The sequence below is a fragment of the Uloborus diversus genome, chromosome 6, assembly GCF_026930045.1.
Source record: "Uloborus diversus isolate 005 chromosome 6, Udiv.v.3.1, whole genome shotgun sequence".
Classification (NCBI taxonomy): domain Eukaryota; kingdom Metazoa; phylum Arthropoda; class Arachnida; order Araneae; family Uloboridae; genus Uloborus; species Uloborus diversus.
Window position 1 is genome coordinate 145,402,328 of NC_072736.1, and position 19,588 is coordinate 145,421,915.

The window sequence follows — 19,588 nt, forward strand, 5'->3', positions numbered from 1 at the left end:
TCATTTTATCAGGTTCATTTCAAAATTTTTAATCCTACAAGTTAACCCATACACACAAACAAACATTGTGTAAGAGCTAGTCAAAACTCCTTTAGGGATTATTAAAAGGCAGCGCTGTACGTAGCCTTGGTGACTAAATTAAAAATTTCAAAAGATTGATTTTTTTAGTTCGATGAGAAAGTGGACACTAATCTGTTTCCATGGACTTTTATATGTGATGAAGCAATTGGAAGAGACATCAGAATATATACTATATTGTCAAATATAACTATATTGATCAATACCAAGTCTAGAAATTGCCTCTTTTTTTTTCTGGACAATTTATCAAAATCAAAACTGCAAATGTGATTTTTAAAAAAAAATTGACCAAAATAAGCAATAATTATTTTAATAAATTTCTAAGTATTTTTTTTATATTGTTCGGGAAACTGCTTTTTAAAATGTGACAAGAAATATTTTTAACAGCAGCTTAATGCAAGGAGCCAAGAGAAAAAGGCAGATTACAATAACTGCATGAAATTAAGAAAAAAATATCCAACTTGTGTGACAATTGCACCATATTTCTTAAACTGTAACGATACTTGCATATTTATAACATATTCCTGTATGCAAGATTTATTACATGACTTAATAATTACTAGCTGTAATATTGTTCAAATTTATTCCCAAAGTCATTGAATTTTAAAATAGTTGGTATTATTTATGTTTATGGTTTATACTGCCCCCCCCCCCCTCATTTTAAAACTTAGTTATAAGGTTATGAGAAGAAGCTGAAAAAAATATATTAATACATGATGTATTTTTTGGGGGTTTCAAAGAGCACTTTTTTCAAAATCTTACACAATTTATTTTTGAATATAGAGGTAAATGTTTCCTTCTTAAATGGTCATGCTTTAGAAAAAGATTATTTTGATAATATTTTATACAAATATTAAACTTTTCAAATTCTTATTTTTTTCTTTAATTTTAATTTTGACATTTTTTACAATATATTTGAGTAAAATAGTTGCATGATTTGGAATTAAATATAGCGCTATGAAAAGTAAAAGTAGCAAAACATTAGTTTGATACCTAGTTGAAAACCCTGTTGAGCTTTTCAAACCCTGATTCACATGCACACGCTTAAATACAGATGTCACAACAAAGTTGGTCAAAATGGATTCAAAAACAGCGGAAATGATTTTTTTTGCCTACAAGTTAACCCACACGCACAAACAGACATTGTGTAAGAGCTAGTCAAAACTCCTTTACGGATTATTAAAAGGCAAGCGGAGTTTACCTAGCCTTGGTGGCTAAATTAAAATTTTCAAAAGAATTATTTTTTTATTTCAATGAGAAATTGTACACTTTCTCTTTTACTAATCTGTTAACATGGACTTTTATATGTGATTAAAGCAATTGGAAGAGAATTCTCGCGATAAGTGTTCGAAACATGAATACTCAGTTCTGACATTGCATTCTTCATTTTGGAAAATAACTCCTCACAAATGAAAGTGCTGCCAAAATCGGATGTTTTGTCACACAATGTCTAAAGGTTTTTTAATTCTCCTGTAAATCACTGTTACGTTGAGACCCAATTTGTTACATAAATGGTCATTGAAATGCTAGCCAAAAAAAAAAAAAAAGTTGTTAGGCAGGCCTCAAGCAACCCACATGTTTAAGTTTACTGCTCTAAGTGATCATGGAATGACAGATATAATGGAAATAACAATACATTTTCTTTTTTGGCCTTTTAATAAAGTGTAATATCTGAATAATAATGATAATAATAATAATCAGAAAGTAAAATGCTTATCATATAACTACTTTATCATCCATGCTGAAAAACCTTAATATCAATTACGTATTTTTGTGCTTAGATAAGGCAGGGAAAAAAATGCAGTGGTTTACTTAGTAATTCAAAAAATTAAACTGACTTTCAGAACAAATAAAGTGAATAATTTCATTGAAGAGTTGTTTATTATTCAAAGCATTTGTTGCCAATTAAGTGATACATAAACAAAATTAGAGTAAGTTCATCAACATATAAATTAAAATGCGTCAATCATACAGATTTTGTTTTTCTATAAAGCCCAAGTTTATATTCTGAAATAAAAGATATACTATCCATAGCACAAAACATTTTTTAATGTTTTGAAGGATTACATATAAATTCATTCTACTGCCACAAACTAACTGTAGTTATAAAATACAAAAAAATATGTTTCTGAAGTGAAGGTGCACATTTATGATACATAGATTATACAGTATGGAACCCTAAATCCGGAATGCTCAGGAACAGGACCTTTCGGGATTTGGAATTCAAAAAATAGTGAAAACTCCTTTAGTGCGGTATTTGTCATGTTATCCATGGCTTCACTAGTGTTCATGTTAAATTTCTTTTATTTTTTGATCATTCTGAATGAAACTATATTTTATTATGCTAAAACAAAAGTCAGAGACAATTTGCAGCAGCTTATAGCTGGCGAGTGTCGATTTCAATTGTTATACAATGTGCCGATCGTTACGATAAAAAAATCATTTATTACTAAAAATACCTTTGTACTTTTGTTCAACAGGCTTTGTATTGCATACTTATGAGAAGAAAATAAGTATTGTTAACAAAAGTGGATGTTAAAAGATTGCTGCCCAATTGCAGCAAAATGCTTATTTACACATAACATCTGACAGCAAAATAAACATTTAATTGAAAGGCGGAACTGAAATTACTGTGTTTTCAACAACTAATTGCGAAGCGTTTATAATTTTGAACTTTTAAAACTGAAAAAAAAAAGTTAAAAGAAATTATCTTCTGAAATTTTAAGGAAAAACGTTCCGGTTTTCGGGTCTTCCGGATTTTATCACTCCGAATTTGGTGTCCCATACTGCATAGCTAAACAAAATGATACATCAAGCTATTTCATTATATCTGGCCTGCATGGCTTTTCTAACTGCATCTTTATATGATTCACTGGCAGTTGCACCATAAGATGCACCTTTCATTCCCAAGCCTGCAGACTTAACCCTTCTTTGAACTTCGATGATACCCGACATGCCTTGTCCCGATTTCCCTAAACCTTGTCCTTCTGTCCATCCCATGGCTTTCAACATTTTGTTACCAATATTGTCACTGCCAATGGCTTCCACTGGTTCCGAGGGCGGAACATAGGATTCTTTCCTATCTTTCAAATATTTTGTTTTTAAGCGACTGGGAGGAGGCATATCGGGCTGCCCAAACTTCTGGCGCCTCTCTTTTGCACGGTCTCTATACCCAAACTCTTTTTGTTCCAAGTCTTGCAACTGTTTTGGAGTCAATTTTGTTAGTCTTAACATATCCACATTTTGCTTGTGGAGATCTGAGAACTGTGTGTGCTTCGTGAGAACTTCTTTTGAAGGAAATTGCCTTTTGCACAAGAGACAGGCAAGCTTGGTCCAATCGATCAGTTTTGATTCCTCCGCTTTTATCAGATCGAGCGCTCTTGTCCCATCATCCTGCGATTCACTTTCCACTTCCGAATCACTCTCTCCTCCATAAGCAGCCACCAGGCCGGACTTTTCTTTGGCTTGCCCTGAAAAATTAAAAGCATTCTCCTCCTGTAGAGCCTTGACCACTTCAGTTGATGTCATATCAAATTTCTTTTTTTCCAGCATTGTTGCGTTACTTTCGGCATAAGATGTTGCTGGTGCTTCAAAAACAGGTTGCTGCACCTGTTTTTGAAGCACTTGGCTTTGAATTGATGCCTTGGCATTTTCTTTCTTTTGATTCAGTGTTTTAGCCCATTTTTCCATATCTTTTGCAACTCTCTTTGCTATTTTCACCTTATCTTGGGCATTCACTTTTTCTTTGGCCTTCTCCTTTTCAGGATTTTTTTTAACGGTTAATACTGGAGCATGGGCGATGACGGGAGGACTGGATATGACAACTTCTGCGGCTTTTCCAACCTCAGCAGTAGCCTGAGATTCTTCGGAAGTCGTTGAATCCGATGCCGGTACGAACATGTATGTTTGCTTCTCTGCATCCCAATACAGATATTGTCTTGTCGCTGAATTGTAATAATACCGGGAATTTGGATCATAGTAAAACCCAGTGGTGGAATCATAATAATAACCTGAGGTTTCATCATATTGATATGCAGTTACATCTGGCTCTGCATACTTTTGATAGTTATTATTAGAAAAACTGGCATTGAAATCAGGTACAGATTCCATTTGCCTCTCTCTGATGACCGAATTGGAAAACATTTTACCAGAACTGTTAGATGGAGCATCCTGATTTGTCCATTGTGCTGCAGCCAAAGCGGCACTGGCAGCATTTGCACTTGCGGCACTATTCATAGAACTCAATGATCTACGAGAATACGTCACGGTGACACGACGACCATCGACATAAAAATTTCCAGACATAGACACGAGCAAATCATACAATTGCATGGCTTCGGAAACCGAATGTAACTCGACGTACGCAAAGCCTCTTGATGTATTAGTCAGAGAATCTTTAGCAACTTTTAAATTCTTGATGGGTAAAACTGTTATTTGTCCCAGCATAGATAACACTCTTTCTTCAGTTGTGAGGATGTCCAAATTACGAAACAATAAAGTACTGGTTGCAGAATGACTTACTTCATCGCAACCTTCGCCTGCAGCACCAGCAAGCTCTGCTTCTTCTCTAGGTGCATTGCACTTGAAGCACAAATCTCTTTTGCGAAAATTATTCACCCCACATTTTATACAAGTCCAATCGACTTTGATAACCAACGACCTTTCCGGACAGGGTAAATCTTTAGGGACAAAATAATGAAGTGTAGCTTTTAAGCTACCAAAATATAACACACCTTGAGTCAGTTCTTTCCATCTGACTGCATCAGAAAGCATACGAAATTCCACGTATGCAAATCCCCGGGATTCGCCGGTACTTTTCCTCCTCATAACAACGATATCCTTCGGATACAAGGAATAACGCGTAATTTCATTTCGAATATCATCTTCAGTTACATGTGGGTCCATCCCTTTAATTAAAATCGTGCTGTGAGGGATATCATCACGGAAATCAAGTTCTCGGCTTTTTTCTCTGTCCCAATCGCGATCACGAGATCGATCTTTCACACGATCTCTGTCATGATCTCTACTTCGATCTCTATATCCTCGTCGACGTGAATCGTAATCTTTGCTGTGAGAATCATAGTCTTTGCTGCGGTAGTCATAATCCTTGGAGCGATAGTCATGGTCTTTATTTCGAGAGTCGTATTCCTTGCTTCGAATGTGAGACGAATCACTGGGTGAATCTTTTAAATCCCTGTAGCTTTCATGTGAGTTTCGACGGTCTTCATCCCTGTCGTGCTTAGAGCGATCATGCCGTGATCGATCGCGATCACGATCGCTCTCTCTTGACGATCTGGATCGCGAACTATCGTGACGCGAGTCATAGCGGCGATGATCATCATAATCCACACCTGGGGGAGGTGGAATAGAGCAATCGTCCATTTCCTCAACAAATTGAGCATCCATTCTTAAACTGCTTGAAGTTTGTTTTTGTACTGAAAATTGCTATAAAGCACGTCAATATTCGACGATCTTCATGTCAAATGCATTTATTATGAAAATGAGTTTTATAATGGCACATCAATGCTAGTAAATGAATCGCATTCATGCTCATTTCGTACTCCATCTTATAAACAGCAAAAGTTCAACATTTCTTCTTACATAAAAGTACAATATTCAATGTTATTTTGAATGAGACCACAGAGCTTTACGAAAACGAGTTGTAAAAACATAAACCAAATTTTTATTTCTCAGCGAGCAGTCCTTTTAAAGTATACTATGTTACTTTTTTCATGAACAAAACACAAAATTTGAGAATTATTCACATGAATAGGTTAATTAACAACTAGCAAAACAATGTAAATTTTACGAATACAAACTTAGAAATCAGAGACACTTTACAGTTACAGTTAATGTTGCTCAAGTACTATGGAGCTCTTTTGTTTGCACCATGGAGCTTAAAATGAGTCCTAAAGCTCTTAAAAGATTTTTCTACTTCCACAAAAATAGTATTCGGGTACAGAAAAAGTCCCCAAATGAACTCTACTCTATACAGGTGACTTTATTTTGTTTTAATTAATTTAATTAACATTGATTTACATTAAAAAGTTGTGTAGTTGCAGTGTCTCCCCAGCTTCCCGACACGAAATCCCCCCGTGACTTTCGCTCATACCTTTTGATATATTAAAAGGGGGGGGGGGGTAAAATGACGGCAAAACGAGGGATAAACCCCATCTGCGCCAGGATCACAATGTATTCGGTATTACGCAATCTTCTAATTACTTTTTTTTTTATAGGGACTCTTTTTTTTTAAATTCTGAGGGCGATTCGGGGGTTGATGTCTACGGGAGTAATGGAACAAGCTTTGGAAGTTTTATCGGTAAAACTAATTTATTACTGTTAATATAAAAGGGAAGAGGGGGGGGTGCATTCCTTCAATACTTGCTAATACTGGGGAAAAAACTTTTAAAATAACCAAAACAAAAACTAATTTTTTTTGTTAGTCTCTTACGACGCAAAAGAATCTTTCACAAAGGTTTTTCAAAGCAAATCCTCCTGATGGACAAGGATTTATACATCATTAAAATTTCCTCATAAACTCTAACGGATTTGTTGAACGAATAAACGTTGATTGTCAAAAAAACGAAACATAGGAATGAGGAGAAATGAAAAGCAGGGACTTCCTTCAGGTGATCAGGGGGACGGAGGGTCAATTGACCCCTGGATTTCAGAAACATTATGAAATTAGGCATTTTTGCAGGGGTGTTACCCTTAAACATTCCAAAGACCTCCCCACAAAAAGTTAAAAATCTCCTCAAAACACCCCCCCTCCAGGTGGACACCCTTACTTTTTGTTGTTTTTCCCTATAAAATTTATCATTCAAACTTTTTACCGAAAGAAAAATTAGGAAATCATGAGCCGGCAGAGAAGTTTGGGAACAGAAACCATTTGATTCGAATGTGACGCTCCTTCAAAAAACCCTCAAGGCAATGAGGGGAAAAAGTGGAGGAGGCAAAAGTTATTTTTTTTGAGCAATCACGATTGCTTATTGTTCTCATTTGACTGTTTTGATGTCCTACCTTTTTATTTTCCCACCGCCACCCTCCGCACCCTGTCACCGTCGACCGGCTCCTCACGATGCTGCTCCTCTAGCGAAAGCCATCTCCAGGTTGCATCCATGTCCTACACACGCGCATACACGCAGCTACACACGCACGCACGCACACACACATACACACACAACCACCCACACATTCATGCCTGCACACTGACACAAACACATATGCCTACACACACATACACATACCCCCCCCCCCCCCACACACATACACACATTCAAATACACAACCCAGATAGCATGCTCACTTGCGGCAAGTTTGATTTTTTCTTGATATTATCTTGTTGTGTCAAACTTGACGTGACTGGTTAGCGGCAGACTTTCAGCAAGTTAGGCGACACCACCGTAAACTACTCTTACAAACGCTTGTTTGATGGACACTTGTTTCAATCCGGACACCCAGCGCATGCGCGGTAGAACACAGTCTACGGTTCGGCGCCAAACACGGAAAAGCAAAGGAAGCAGGGACAGGGAGCCATGATTGATTGTTGACGAAGTAAGCTGCACGTTGGAACGGCAGAGAAAAGGTATTTATCAGTTTAATCTTTATTCAAATGCAATTTTCTTTAAATTGTAATTCAGAAGAATGCACTGGTGTTTATATTTTTTTACTATTACGATTCGCGTCAAAGCATTTCTTTGTAGCGTAGCACATGTTTCAAGCTCAATGTTCAGCTTTTTAAACTTGATGTTTATGAATAATTTTGAATATATGCATACAGAATGGCTTGAATACAGTTGGTAACAATTTTTATTTGACAGATTCTATCAAACCGTATGTTTTAATTCGATCGACTGTCGATGTCTTAAACGCTTATCACACGATGCAACTTTTCACCCGATTCACTCCAATACCGGACTAGTCCAATATACCTCAGGTGCTTCGGCCAAGAGCGACGTCATCATTTCTATTGTCCGCCTTTAGTCCAAGATTATAGCTTCCGAGCAATAAAGTTGGGTAGAGTTGGTCTTTCGACCAATAGGAAAGCATCTGAGTGCACGGGCAAATCCAACATGGCTGCCTGCTTGAATTCCAAGTAGAAGATTAAGAAATTTATTAAATAATGGACTTTATTAGCGAGAAAAAATGTCTATGGGATGTTAAAAGTCCCTTGTATTGCATGAAGATTTATAGAATTTGGTTAAGGAGGGAGTATTTTCAAGGAATTGATTAATCAGCGATTGCCGAAAGCATGCATACTCCTTGCATACGGTAAAGATATCCTTTTCGATGTTTATTTATTTGTTTGATATAGTGCGTGAAAAAGAAATCTTAAATGCTGTGATACCTTTAGTTTTATTGTTGTTCGTGCTGAAATTTCGCCTGTAAATTTGGCTAATTCTTACATTAATTCGTAGTTTTGGTTAAAGGTACATTGGCGACAGTACCGGTACATATCGACGCCAAATGATTGTTTACATTTTACTGAATCCTTGTCAAATTACTGGAAAAAATAACAATCTTAATTTGATTATTTGCCGTATTATTTCTCATAGTGCGTATGTGCGAAATGTAAAACTGTTTACATAAAACAGTATCATATAAAAAGTAGGCTGATGCTTGATACATAATTTTTATATTAAATGTTTGTAAAATAGTTTTTGAGGTGTTCTAGAATAGTGAGAAATTATTAATTTCATAAGATTCAAAAACAACTTTTCATTTTGCAGTGCTAATAAATCAGTATTAATCCTGCTTGCAAATAATTATCATTTTGTCTTGCTTTTAGTGTTAAAAAAAATTAAAATTAATCTATGTTATTGCTTTATCATGATTTAAAAGTGAGTTTCTGAATCATTTTGTAAGAGAGCTGTACATAATTTTTGCTTCTCAGTTACAAGGATTCCTTTCAGCCATTCATCTGTGCAAATGAATGAAGAAGGATATGAGAAAGACCTTTTAGTGAAATCTTACCATTAAACGCTAGCTGGTTTGTCGATATTGACAGGTTAAATAAATTAAATTATCTGTCATATTGGTTAACTTGCTGGTTAATCTTTTCATCCTTTGAGTTCCGGTGCCAAAGTAATTGAAGAAAACCACAAGTCACTGAGGCATTTACAATTGTAATAGTTCAGTTGGTGATGGCTATGTCAAGAAAAAAAACCCAAGTTTTTCCCATTTGAAGAGAATTCATTGCATTTAGCCAAGAAGAAATGAAGATTTGAACCCAAGCATCATTACTTTGAAAAACCTAGAAACGTATTCCCTCTACCAATTTTTATTACGATTTCATAGTATTTTTTTCTGTTCTTTTATTATAGTTTATGCTATTTTTTTAACGAATAGTTCTTTACTTGAGTAAAGCATGATTGGAACATTTGCTATAGTTTTTATATTCAAAATAAACATTGTTATTCAATTTGGTGTACTTGCTGTTCATGTCATTACTTTGCGAATATGTTAACAATGTTTCACCAATTATTTGGGAAGTATTCGGTTTCCGGCTATTTTTTTTTAACAATCCGGTATCTGATCCAGCCAGCCCACACCGTACGGGATATCTGACAGATTTTTGCAGGATATCCAGTAGTTAATCTGATATTGATATGGGGGTTATCCGGTATATATGTGGGGATTATCCGGTATGAAGTGGGGTTTGATGGAAAATTTTCAATTAAATGGGATGATGTAATAACTTTTCATGTTTCCTTCATCAAGTTTTGCCTTTAGTAGTTAAGATAATAATTTGCATTTTTTAAGACTCTACCTGAATTTTTTGAACACAGTAAGATTTCTTAAAGTTGATTTTTTAATTATGAGTTTATTAATTTCTTTTTTAAAAAATAAACATTTTTAGCACAACTCTTAATGATGTATTTTAGATGTTAATTTGCATTTTTTATGACTATGTAGGGGAAAAAGGGGCACATTTGAACATGGGTCACATGTGTACATGGCATGTTTTACTAAGATAACCTCAAGCAAAAAATATCTAAAATTCTCAAAATATGACAGTACCAGTCCTATCTCTTGGTGACATAATCTTTGTTTTAGCGGGTGTTGTATATAATTTTACCAATATGTCCTTTCCTTGTAAAAACATATTTTAAACTAATTATGGAGCTAAACTTAGCTGTTGCAAACCATTATATGAACATGCAAGTGAATTTATGACATAACTTTTTAAATTGAATCAACTTCTTTTGAAAGTCAGCTGTAAGGTAGATAAGATGGGGTACTTGTGAATATAACATCTTCCTGCATATGTGAACACTTTCCATACCTCTTCCATAATACCTGTACCTCAGAGCCAGACTGATGTAAGTCCAAAAATTGTGATTTTTAACTCGTTCATTATTATATTGTACGTAGAATCCTATTCATTCCGCATCGAGCCATGTGAATGCAATTCTAAAAAAAATTATATTAATTTGAATTTTTGGCATCTTGAATTCAAATTATGTTTTTCGCAATCACGAGCGTGTGTGTGTATGAATGCGCGTGTGTGTTTGTGTAGGCGCATGTATGTGGGTGCGTGTATATTTGTATGTATGCATGTGTGTGCGTGTTGTATATGCAGTGCTGTGTGTGTAGGAGTTCGTGTGTATGTAGGCATTTGTGTCTGTGTTGAGCGCATGTTCAATCTTTTGCATGCGGCAGACAAAAGTTTTTCCTCTCGCCTCTAAAGTTACCATTATATGACTTACGTTGTTCTGACCTGAGGTACAGATATTAATATTAGGGTAGTATTAGAGTTGAAAACACTACGTACTTGTGTCGGAGTACAAATAGTTTTGGGATACAGGAGTCAGAGGACCTAAAATGTTTTCAAAAAATTCTGTGTACAAGCATGGAGAAAGAAAATCATTGAATTAGTACTTTAAACTTTTTCATTTTATAAAATTTTTGACCTGAATAGGGAAAAAATAATCGTTTACTAATAATAAAGATGAAAGTCTGTGTCTGTCTCTGGATCTCTGTATGTCTGTTACGCGCATAGCGCCTAGACCGCTCGGCTGATTTTTATGAAATTTGGAGCAGAATTAGTTTGTAGCATAGGGGTGAGCACCTCGAAGAAATTTTTCGAAAATTCCATTTTGTTCTTTTACTATTCCAATGTTAAGAATATTTTACCAAGGAAATTATCATAACCTGGACAAATAAATTTCCAATTTATCATAACATGGAACCGTAACATTTGAGAGCAAATGAACACAGCAAATTGGCGAGAAATTCATCATCCATTATTTGTAAATATACAGGCAAACCAAACCACCTTTTATTTATCTACTACTGGCAAAGCCGTGCCAGTACCGGTACTCAATAAAGTAAGACAAAAGGGATGAAAATAAGGAATTTCTGCCGAAGCTGCTGAGTGGGAGTACGACTAATTTTGGGGGTGCAGGAGTCGGAGTTGGAGGCCCTAAAATTTTCTCTAGCATTTCTTTGTACATGCATAGAGAAAGAAAATCATAGAACTAAATTATTCAAACAATTTTTCATAATGTACATTTTTAATCTGAATAGGGAAAATATAATAAATTAACTTATGAAGTAAAACAAAAAAAAAGATGGAAGTAATGAATTTCTGCCACAGCTGGAGAGTCGGATTACGACTAATTGTATGGTACAGGAGTCTGAATTGGTAGCTAGGCATTTCCCTTCAATTCCGCAGCATTAGTAAAACCATTTGCATTTCATATTCCTTTCATTTTGGTTCAGTCATGTTTATCTCTTGTGTCAATATTCAGGTCTACGAGATATGGCATTTCAATTTTAGTGATAGCTTTTTTATCTATTCCTTGATACCAAAAATTGCGAATGAATTCAAAATCTGCACAAATCCCCCCCCCCCTAAATTTTTTTTAGGTGATAAAAAATAATGTTTTCTGTCATTCTGAATGTTAAAAAATTTTCAGTTGTTCAAAAAATACTTTTAAAATAGTTAAATTGACAAATACCTTTTCTATATACATGTTCATCACCAAGAGCTTTTTCCAACTGTTTGTTTGAAGCAAATTCACCTTTAAGTTAGGGATTTATCTTTGCCTTAAATTTTCCCTTAGAGGCTAATGTTACATTCCTTTGATGCGTAAAAAATGGAACAAAATATATTTCAAATCAAAAAGTAAAATCTGGAAATGAGGTGTGCTCGCTGAAATTTTTCAAACAGAAAGTTTGTTCAAATCTGACTATTCACTCAAAAGTTATGTGTGTGTGGGGGGGAGGGGGGCAGCAGATTTCTAAATGTATTCTGTGGGGAAAAAAAGCCTTTTGGTTATTATAAAATTGATATAAAATTAATTTACTTCAGCTGTTAGTCATTAGTTAATTAAACCTACATTAATAGCACTTTTTTAGGAAAATTTTAAATTCAATGAATTTCTGCGCACAAACGAGATGAAAAAAAAATCATGGAACTAAATTATAAAAGCCATTTTTCATAAGGCATTATTTTGAGTCTGCATAGGGAAAAATTAATAACCAAACAAATGAAGACAAAAAAGACAATTTTTATGCAGTTAAAATTTAGCACCTTTTTTTACTTGAAAGTGAACAACGACAAGATTTTTATTGAAAAAAGGAAGGAAGTAAAAAAATAGCATACAGAACAAAAAAAATGTATCAAAATAAAGTCCTTTTTTTCAAACAATTTGCTAAAACTATCGGCGATGAAACAAGTAAAAAAAAAGCCCGCATGAAGAGATAAAAACTTATTTTAGCAAACCAAGTATTTGTTTTGAGAGCAGACGATCCGAACTTTTACGGCAACCCACAATAGTAACGATGACGTCATGGTTTAGAAACAAGTCTGAGCTCTGCCAGTGTTGGCTGGTATAGAGGATAGCTCGAACTTCAGCGTTGCTTGGACTTGTCTCATGTTGGATCGTGTGATAAGCGCTTTAAAACGCCAAAATAAAGTTTCAAACTCCATCTCATTTTTTTTTACGTTGTGTTGGCATTGAATCCTTTCTTTAAATTAATAGTTAATTACTTCATGCAAATAAAATGAAAATCATTCCTAAAACAGAAGCAAATTATAAGTATAGATAATGGGAAACTTTGTTTATCGGCAATTTTGCATAACTGATAACACTTAACATATGACCATCTGAGAATGTTCTCTTACATTAAAATTAAGTGGAATGTGATAATATTACCAAGCAACAGTTTGAATTTTTTTGTACTATGGTGATATACTACATAGTCTATTCCAGTCAAGAAAAAAATACCTCTGAAAATCAAAGCATATGATAATACAAGCAGTTTTCCAAAATTGATACTCAAATTGTAATGTTTTGTTGTAAGTCGAAAATTATTTTTGGTGTTATTAAATCATAAAGTTCTTGCAATTAACAATTTAAATATTATATGGGAACTCCGAATATTCTGTGCAGTATTTATTTAATTAATATTCAGCTCATTTGTATTTTTAATATTTTTCACAATTAGTCAAGTGCATGCGGGGCAAAGTGAAATAATTTATTTCGTTTACTTATTCAATCATTAACCAAATCAGTTACGTATTCATTAATTAACTAATATTTCCTTAATTTAATAATTTACTCTCACTTATTTTCTTATGCATTCACTCTCTATTTTATTCATCCATTTATTTTCTTTGTATCAATTAATAAATTAATTTATTTATTGGTTTATAGTTTCATTATCTTTTCATTTAGTGAATTATTATTTATTTGATCATTATTTTGTTCGAAAAAATTTCTCACAATCAAATAGAAAATATTTCATTTTTCACTTTGTCCCATGAAAAAAAAAAGCGGGAAAAACTTCTACTTTTTCTCGAAGTCTAAATTTTACTGTCAATAATAAAAAATAATGTTTTGACGCAAGTTTTATTTTATGTGTAATGTTATTTCTTTACATATTGTAATTTTCAAAACAAATTTCCTCTTTGTTCATTTTGAAAAAGCTCAGTCATCTTAACCATTTTGCTTTGCCCCACATTTCTCTACTTTTTATTTTAACTTTTATTTTATGTTTTATATTGAAACAGTTCTTGAATCAGATGTAATTTTTTGTCTTGATTAATGCTATACGACAAATTCAAATACGTATTTAAATTTGTTAAAATTCTACTTTAACTTTTACTCTTGTTAAACTTATTTAAGGTACCGTAGAGTCTCGAAAATCAGATGTAGTTGGGGCTCATGCCTCCTCTGATTACAACGTAGCAAAATATTTCAATTTTCAGATATTAATGAAAATCATTTCATTCTAACTAGAAATGTAACTAAAAACATTAGGCACCTCAAATAGAGCAGAACCCAGAACTTTTAAGACTCTTTTGTATTATTCGGTTTGTCTGCTCAATAGGCAGTGTACGGAATACCAACTAAATATTCAGTGTATCACTAAAGAGTTAGTTCTGCTTCAATCTATATATTAAATAAAATTCATAATTTTGTTAATTTGTTGCGAGTTGTATTCCTCTTTGGTCTTTTCCTGAATACCTGATAAATTTATCCATTTTACCACTCTGGCAGTGCCGACGAGAGGCCATGTCAGCTTAGTCAGAAACTAGCGACCCGTCCTTTGAAGGGGCCCGACTTGGAATCGCAGTAGACAAATTTAACACGCTGGGGGGGACAGGGTCCGGCGATAAAACCGACAAGTGACTTTTTAGCTCACGGCTGCCTTGCACCCTGGATCAATCGAACCTTTTTTTCTTTTTTTTTTTTTTTTGTAAAAACTTCTAGACAGAATAACTACGAATATACTATTTGTTCTTCTTGTTGAAGGAATATTTTACATCAAATTACAATGCAGTAAATTAAATGTATGATCTTTTGTGAAATATTGATTATAAGCATTTCAAATGAATGTGTTTTCTTTACCAGACTCCTGTCTTCAATCCCAATTTTCAAAATATTGGTGTATATTTCATTCAGTATAAGTTTTGCACGAAGTAAAACACTGCCATTATTTTTATCAGGGACCCGCTCAGTTTTCTGATAGGAACTTCAAATTTTATCGACTGGTGAAATATGGTTATTCACACTTGGGGGGGGGGGGGGGGGGAGAGTCTTGTGAACATGGCATGTTTTACATAACATTAAACTTGAAAAAATCTCAAATAATAGCAGTCCCAGTACTCTATCTCTTGGACAAATATTTGGAACAATGAGATTTATGTTTCTCTGGTCAAAACTTCTTCATTTGAGCACCTGTTTTATGTAATTTCATTGTTTTCTTTTACTTGGGAAAACATATTTTAAATTTTTAGCCAAACTTCATTATTGCAAATCGTTATATTGTTCTTTAAAATATGATGCATGTCCTGCCTTTTTTAATCATGTTCATATGTGTCCCAGGCCTGTTTATATGTTCTCCCCAAAAAGGGCACATATAAGCAATTAAAGACGTTTTTTTAAAAAGTCCATGACACAAAGAAAAAGCTACCTATTTAATCTTGGAGATATTTTGGTGCTGCGAAATTGATAATATTTTTTTGAAAAATAAAGAAATGTAAAAAATTGTTCCCATGTGTCCCTTTCCCCCCTACAACTAATGAAAAGGAATATTTGGGTATTTAAAAACTTGCAATTATATCTCTAGATTTGCCAAATCATCAGCTAAAACTTGCTGAATATGGGATTTTGACTAAATACCTCCCTTCGTGGCATTCTGATTTTTATAAATGTATGTAGTTTTCTCGTGGCAAAACTTCAAGTAAGATGCATTGCACATATAATAACATATTTATGTGTTCACTTTTTAATTATTTTGATTTTGTCCTTGCTTTTGTAATCAAGTATTAATTCGACTTTTTCCTCCTTTTTTTCGAAAATGTCCTACTTTTCGACGCTGAAAATGTTTTATGAGCTCTGTAAATTTCATGCCATCTTTCTACACATGTTTGTTGCACAGCATGATTTACATTTGCACTGAGAATTGTTAACTATTTTGAGAAGCTGTTTTAAAGAAATGGTTTAAAATTTAAAAACATTTCTTTGAGGTCTCTTTACAAAAAAAAAAAGAAAAAACATAACTTTTGTGTTTAACACGAGGCTTGAAATATACCTGTGCAGATTGATTATTTTGATAATTATTGTAGGATTTTTTACCTTTATCGAAACAAAGTCTGCTTGAATAATTTCTTTTTTGCCTGTGGATTCCCAGATGATTTCATATGTTTCATATGGCTTTATTTCAGAATTCACAAATTAAATTGCATATATAGCTTAACTGTAACTTAGTTTAGCTTCTAGCAATAACTTGTTTTCATTATTCAAAATATTAGCTCCATTAATAATATTTGTCTCCAATTTTAAAACTAGTTATATTTCCATAAAATAATTTTAGTCGACAATTTCAAAATAGTATTCTTGTTTGTTGACTTTACTTTTAGCTCTGGTTAAATGTATTAGCAAATATAGCATGTCCTGTTGTTTATTCTTATGTTTTTTTTATAGCTGCTTGTCAAAGGATGTATAAGGATATATGGCAGCTGACATCAAGAAATAATGTGAGTTTTTGAGTACAACATTTTAATTTTTATTAATAAACTTCATAAATAGGATTTTTTAAAGCTGGGTTGTCAGGTTTTTGACTAGTAACAGTCTTTTACAGTGTAAACTCTTGCACCTCTGGTCAAAAATGTTTACCATATCGCAGTAACTGCAACCTATCATATTTCCCAAGTTTTATTGAATGGCTTTATATAAAGTATTCAGCAGCAGAACAATTACTTCCCCTCTTATTTGCTTTCAAGGTAAATATTCATTTTCAATTTACTTTTAGGGGTCAAATAAGTATGCATAGATAATACTTAAATGTATTTAATGTTTGGCAAAAAGCACTTAGAGGTAAAAATGATTGTTTTTTTTTTTTAAAACCAATCATTAATTATAAATACTTTTAAGTTAATTGGACTGACTAGATAGTAAATAATTCTGAAAATAACGTTTAAAAAGAATATCATGCACTTGTATATGAGGTTAGCTCTTTTTGAAAATCTTATATATACATCCCACTTAGCATGTAAGCTAAATTAATGCATTTCGGCTATGTCAAATATATATGCTAGCTTAAATTTTTAAAGAAAAGGGGGAAAACATAAAAATTTTTGAGTATGCATTGAAAAATAGATTTTAAACTTGTCATTTCATTTTACTTTTAATTCTTACCAAGTTTAGACCAACCAATTACTCATTTAAAATTTCAGCAGGATTTATGACAGCTATTGCAAGTTTTTAATTTGCATGTTTTTTCAGTAAGCTTTCGTTCGCAAGCAAATTTGAATGATTGGAGTTTTTTTAGTTTAAACCGGTATTGTATTTCCATCATGTTTACAAATCTAACCTTGTTTGGAAGTAATAAATCCTACAATTTGTGTGGGGAATGCTACAAGTAGGTGTTGACAAGTCAGGATTTTTACTTTGAGGAAAACTCACCAAATTAATTTTTTTTCACTATTTATGGGGAATGTGAAGGCTGGATTATGCTATTAAACTATCATTTCTAAATTTTACTTAAAACAAAGTATGTCTTCTTTCAATCAAAGATTTTCAACAAACGTGAAATATTCAGTACTAGTGGTACCCGCACGGCTTTGCCCGTAATAGAAAAATTAAAAGATCTTTTGGTTCGCCTGTATATTTACAAAAACTGTATGGTGAATTTTCTCGCCAGTTGACTTGTACCCATGTTACGGTTCCACGCTATGATAATTTTGTATCTCGCCAATTGGCTTGTGTCCATGTTACGGTTTCACGTTATGATAATTTCGTTATTTACTCGTTCATCTTACAAAAATTTTGTTCTGAAAATTGGAATAGAAAAAGAACCACGTCGAATTTTCGAAAAATCGCTTTGAGGTGCACACCCCCGTGCTACAAACTAACTTTGCCAAATTTCATGAAAATCGGCCGAACGGTCTAGGCGCTATGCGTGTCACAGAGATTCTGACAGACAGAGGGACTTTCAGCTTTATTATAAGTTTGCTGATACTACCTACTTTTAGTTATTCTCTTAGGTGTTTTGTTTGGTACTTGGTGTTTAGTTAGGTTCTTTCATACATAATTTTCATCATGTTCACCAACAATTCCATCAATGTTAAACTTAATTTTTATTATTATTTTCATACTTTAGCTGAAATAAATTTTGAACTTCCATATGAGGCAGTGAGATTGCAAAACTCCGTAGCTCTGCAAAAAAAAAGTTATTTTGCTCTAAATTTCACAGTCGAGCGTTCAAAAGCATGAGGCATGACATAGTGCTTAAAACTGTCTTATTAAGTAAAAAATAATTATTTTTATGCTAGCGTTTAAAATGATTATTATAGCTAAAAAATAATTTTAGATACGTGTTTTTGAGATTTAAAGTTAGTATTTTTGTTGAATTTTATGTAAAATACCGAGCTGCTCCTCAAATTCACCATAGATCAGGGTTGAGTTTTAGATTGTCTAAAACTGGTTTCAGACATATCATGCTGTACAGCATGACTTTAAAAAAAATCAATGTTAGTCCACTTAGGACGTTATCTTTAAAGTCATTTTATTCAAAACTTGCATATGTCCACTTACATCCCTTCGCTTCTCGCTGCTTCATATGATGTACTTCTAAAAGAAGCTTCGCTCTGTTTATATTTGCTATCATCTGAAAAATTATATTTTGGTACTGGGATTTTAAACTATTTATATTAGCTGAGACTTGTTGATTCTGTTTGAAGGCTTAATATGCTTTGCACTCAGAGTTTTGGGATCTGTAAATCAGTTCCTGATCTTGTAAAAATGATTGCTTATGTTAATGCGACAGGACCATAATGTTTAACGGGTCTAGTTTGCATTTCAGTACTAGCGATTATTTTTGCATTAAATATTTTTGAGAATACAAGGCTAATTTTTCTTTTAAAACATGTTTCAAAAGTGAAAACGTCTCCAAAAGTAATAAAACTTACCAGCAAAGATTCTTCTTCATTTTTAATGGAAGTAAAAAACAGAAATTGTGTGGTAACAAAAGCTCTCCATTGAAAAAAGATTTGAAAATAAATGCAAATATAACACTAAAAATATATTTCTCTTTAAGTTAACATTAGCAATTGGTGGTTTTCAAGTAGCCCCTTTAATGCGAGTAGGGTTCATAACTGGAGAACTATAGTTTATGCCTGTCTTTAAGACTACTGTTAGCAGAATTCTTTAATGCATAATTTTTCTACAATACTTTTTTTTTTATTTTAGGACACAAAGACATGAAGAAAAGTGTGAAGAATCGATGCATTATAATATTCTGTAAATACTGTTGGACAATTTGTTTGTAAATAGTTAATAAACAGTCTGTATTGATTTATTATAACTGTCTTTTTAAATTTATTTTGTGTTTGCTGAGAATAGGTTTACCACAAAACTGAAAAGTCTCCGTAGAGTAAAAGTTTATTTAATTGATGCTTGTGCCATATTTGTATATCATAGAAAAAAAACGTCCAAAAAAAATTTACTAGTAATTTATTCTCCATGTCATTTAGTTTGAATTGTACATTTTAACA

General features: G+C 33.2%; 1 protein-coding gene and 1 long non-coding RNA gene across 2 annotated transcripts; one reads left to right on the plus strand and one right to left on the minus strand.

Annotated features, from left to right (window-relative positions):
• Positions 1-1,940: 1,940 nt before the first annotated feature.
• On the minus strand, positions 1,941-5,918 carry LOC129224225 (RNA-binding protein 5-A-like). The gene has a single exon (XM_054858647.1). The coding sequence runs from the start codon at positions 5,482-5,484 to the stop codon at positions 2,890-2,892; it is 2,595 nt and encodes an 864-aa protein (XP_054714622.1). The 5' UTR covers positions 5,485-5,918; the 3' UTR covers positions 1,941-2,889.
• Positions 5,919-8,057: 2,139 nt separating this feature from the next.
• Positions 8,058-19,345, plus strand: LOC129224226 (uncharacterized). Its single transcript, XR_008580679.1, has 3 exons — positions 8,058-8,349; positions 16,518-16,570; positions 19,284-19,345. It is a non-coding gene; the product is annotated as an uncharacterized LOC129224226 (long non-coding RNA).
• The last annotated feature ends 243 nt before the right edge of the window (positions 19,346-19,588 follow it).

Coding starts and splice junctions, on each gene's coding strand:
- LOC129224225 (XM_054858647.1), bottom strand. CDS start 5,484: ATGGATGCTCAATTTGTTGAGGAAATGGACGATTGCTCTATTCCACCT.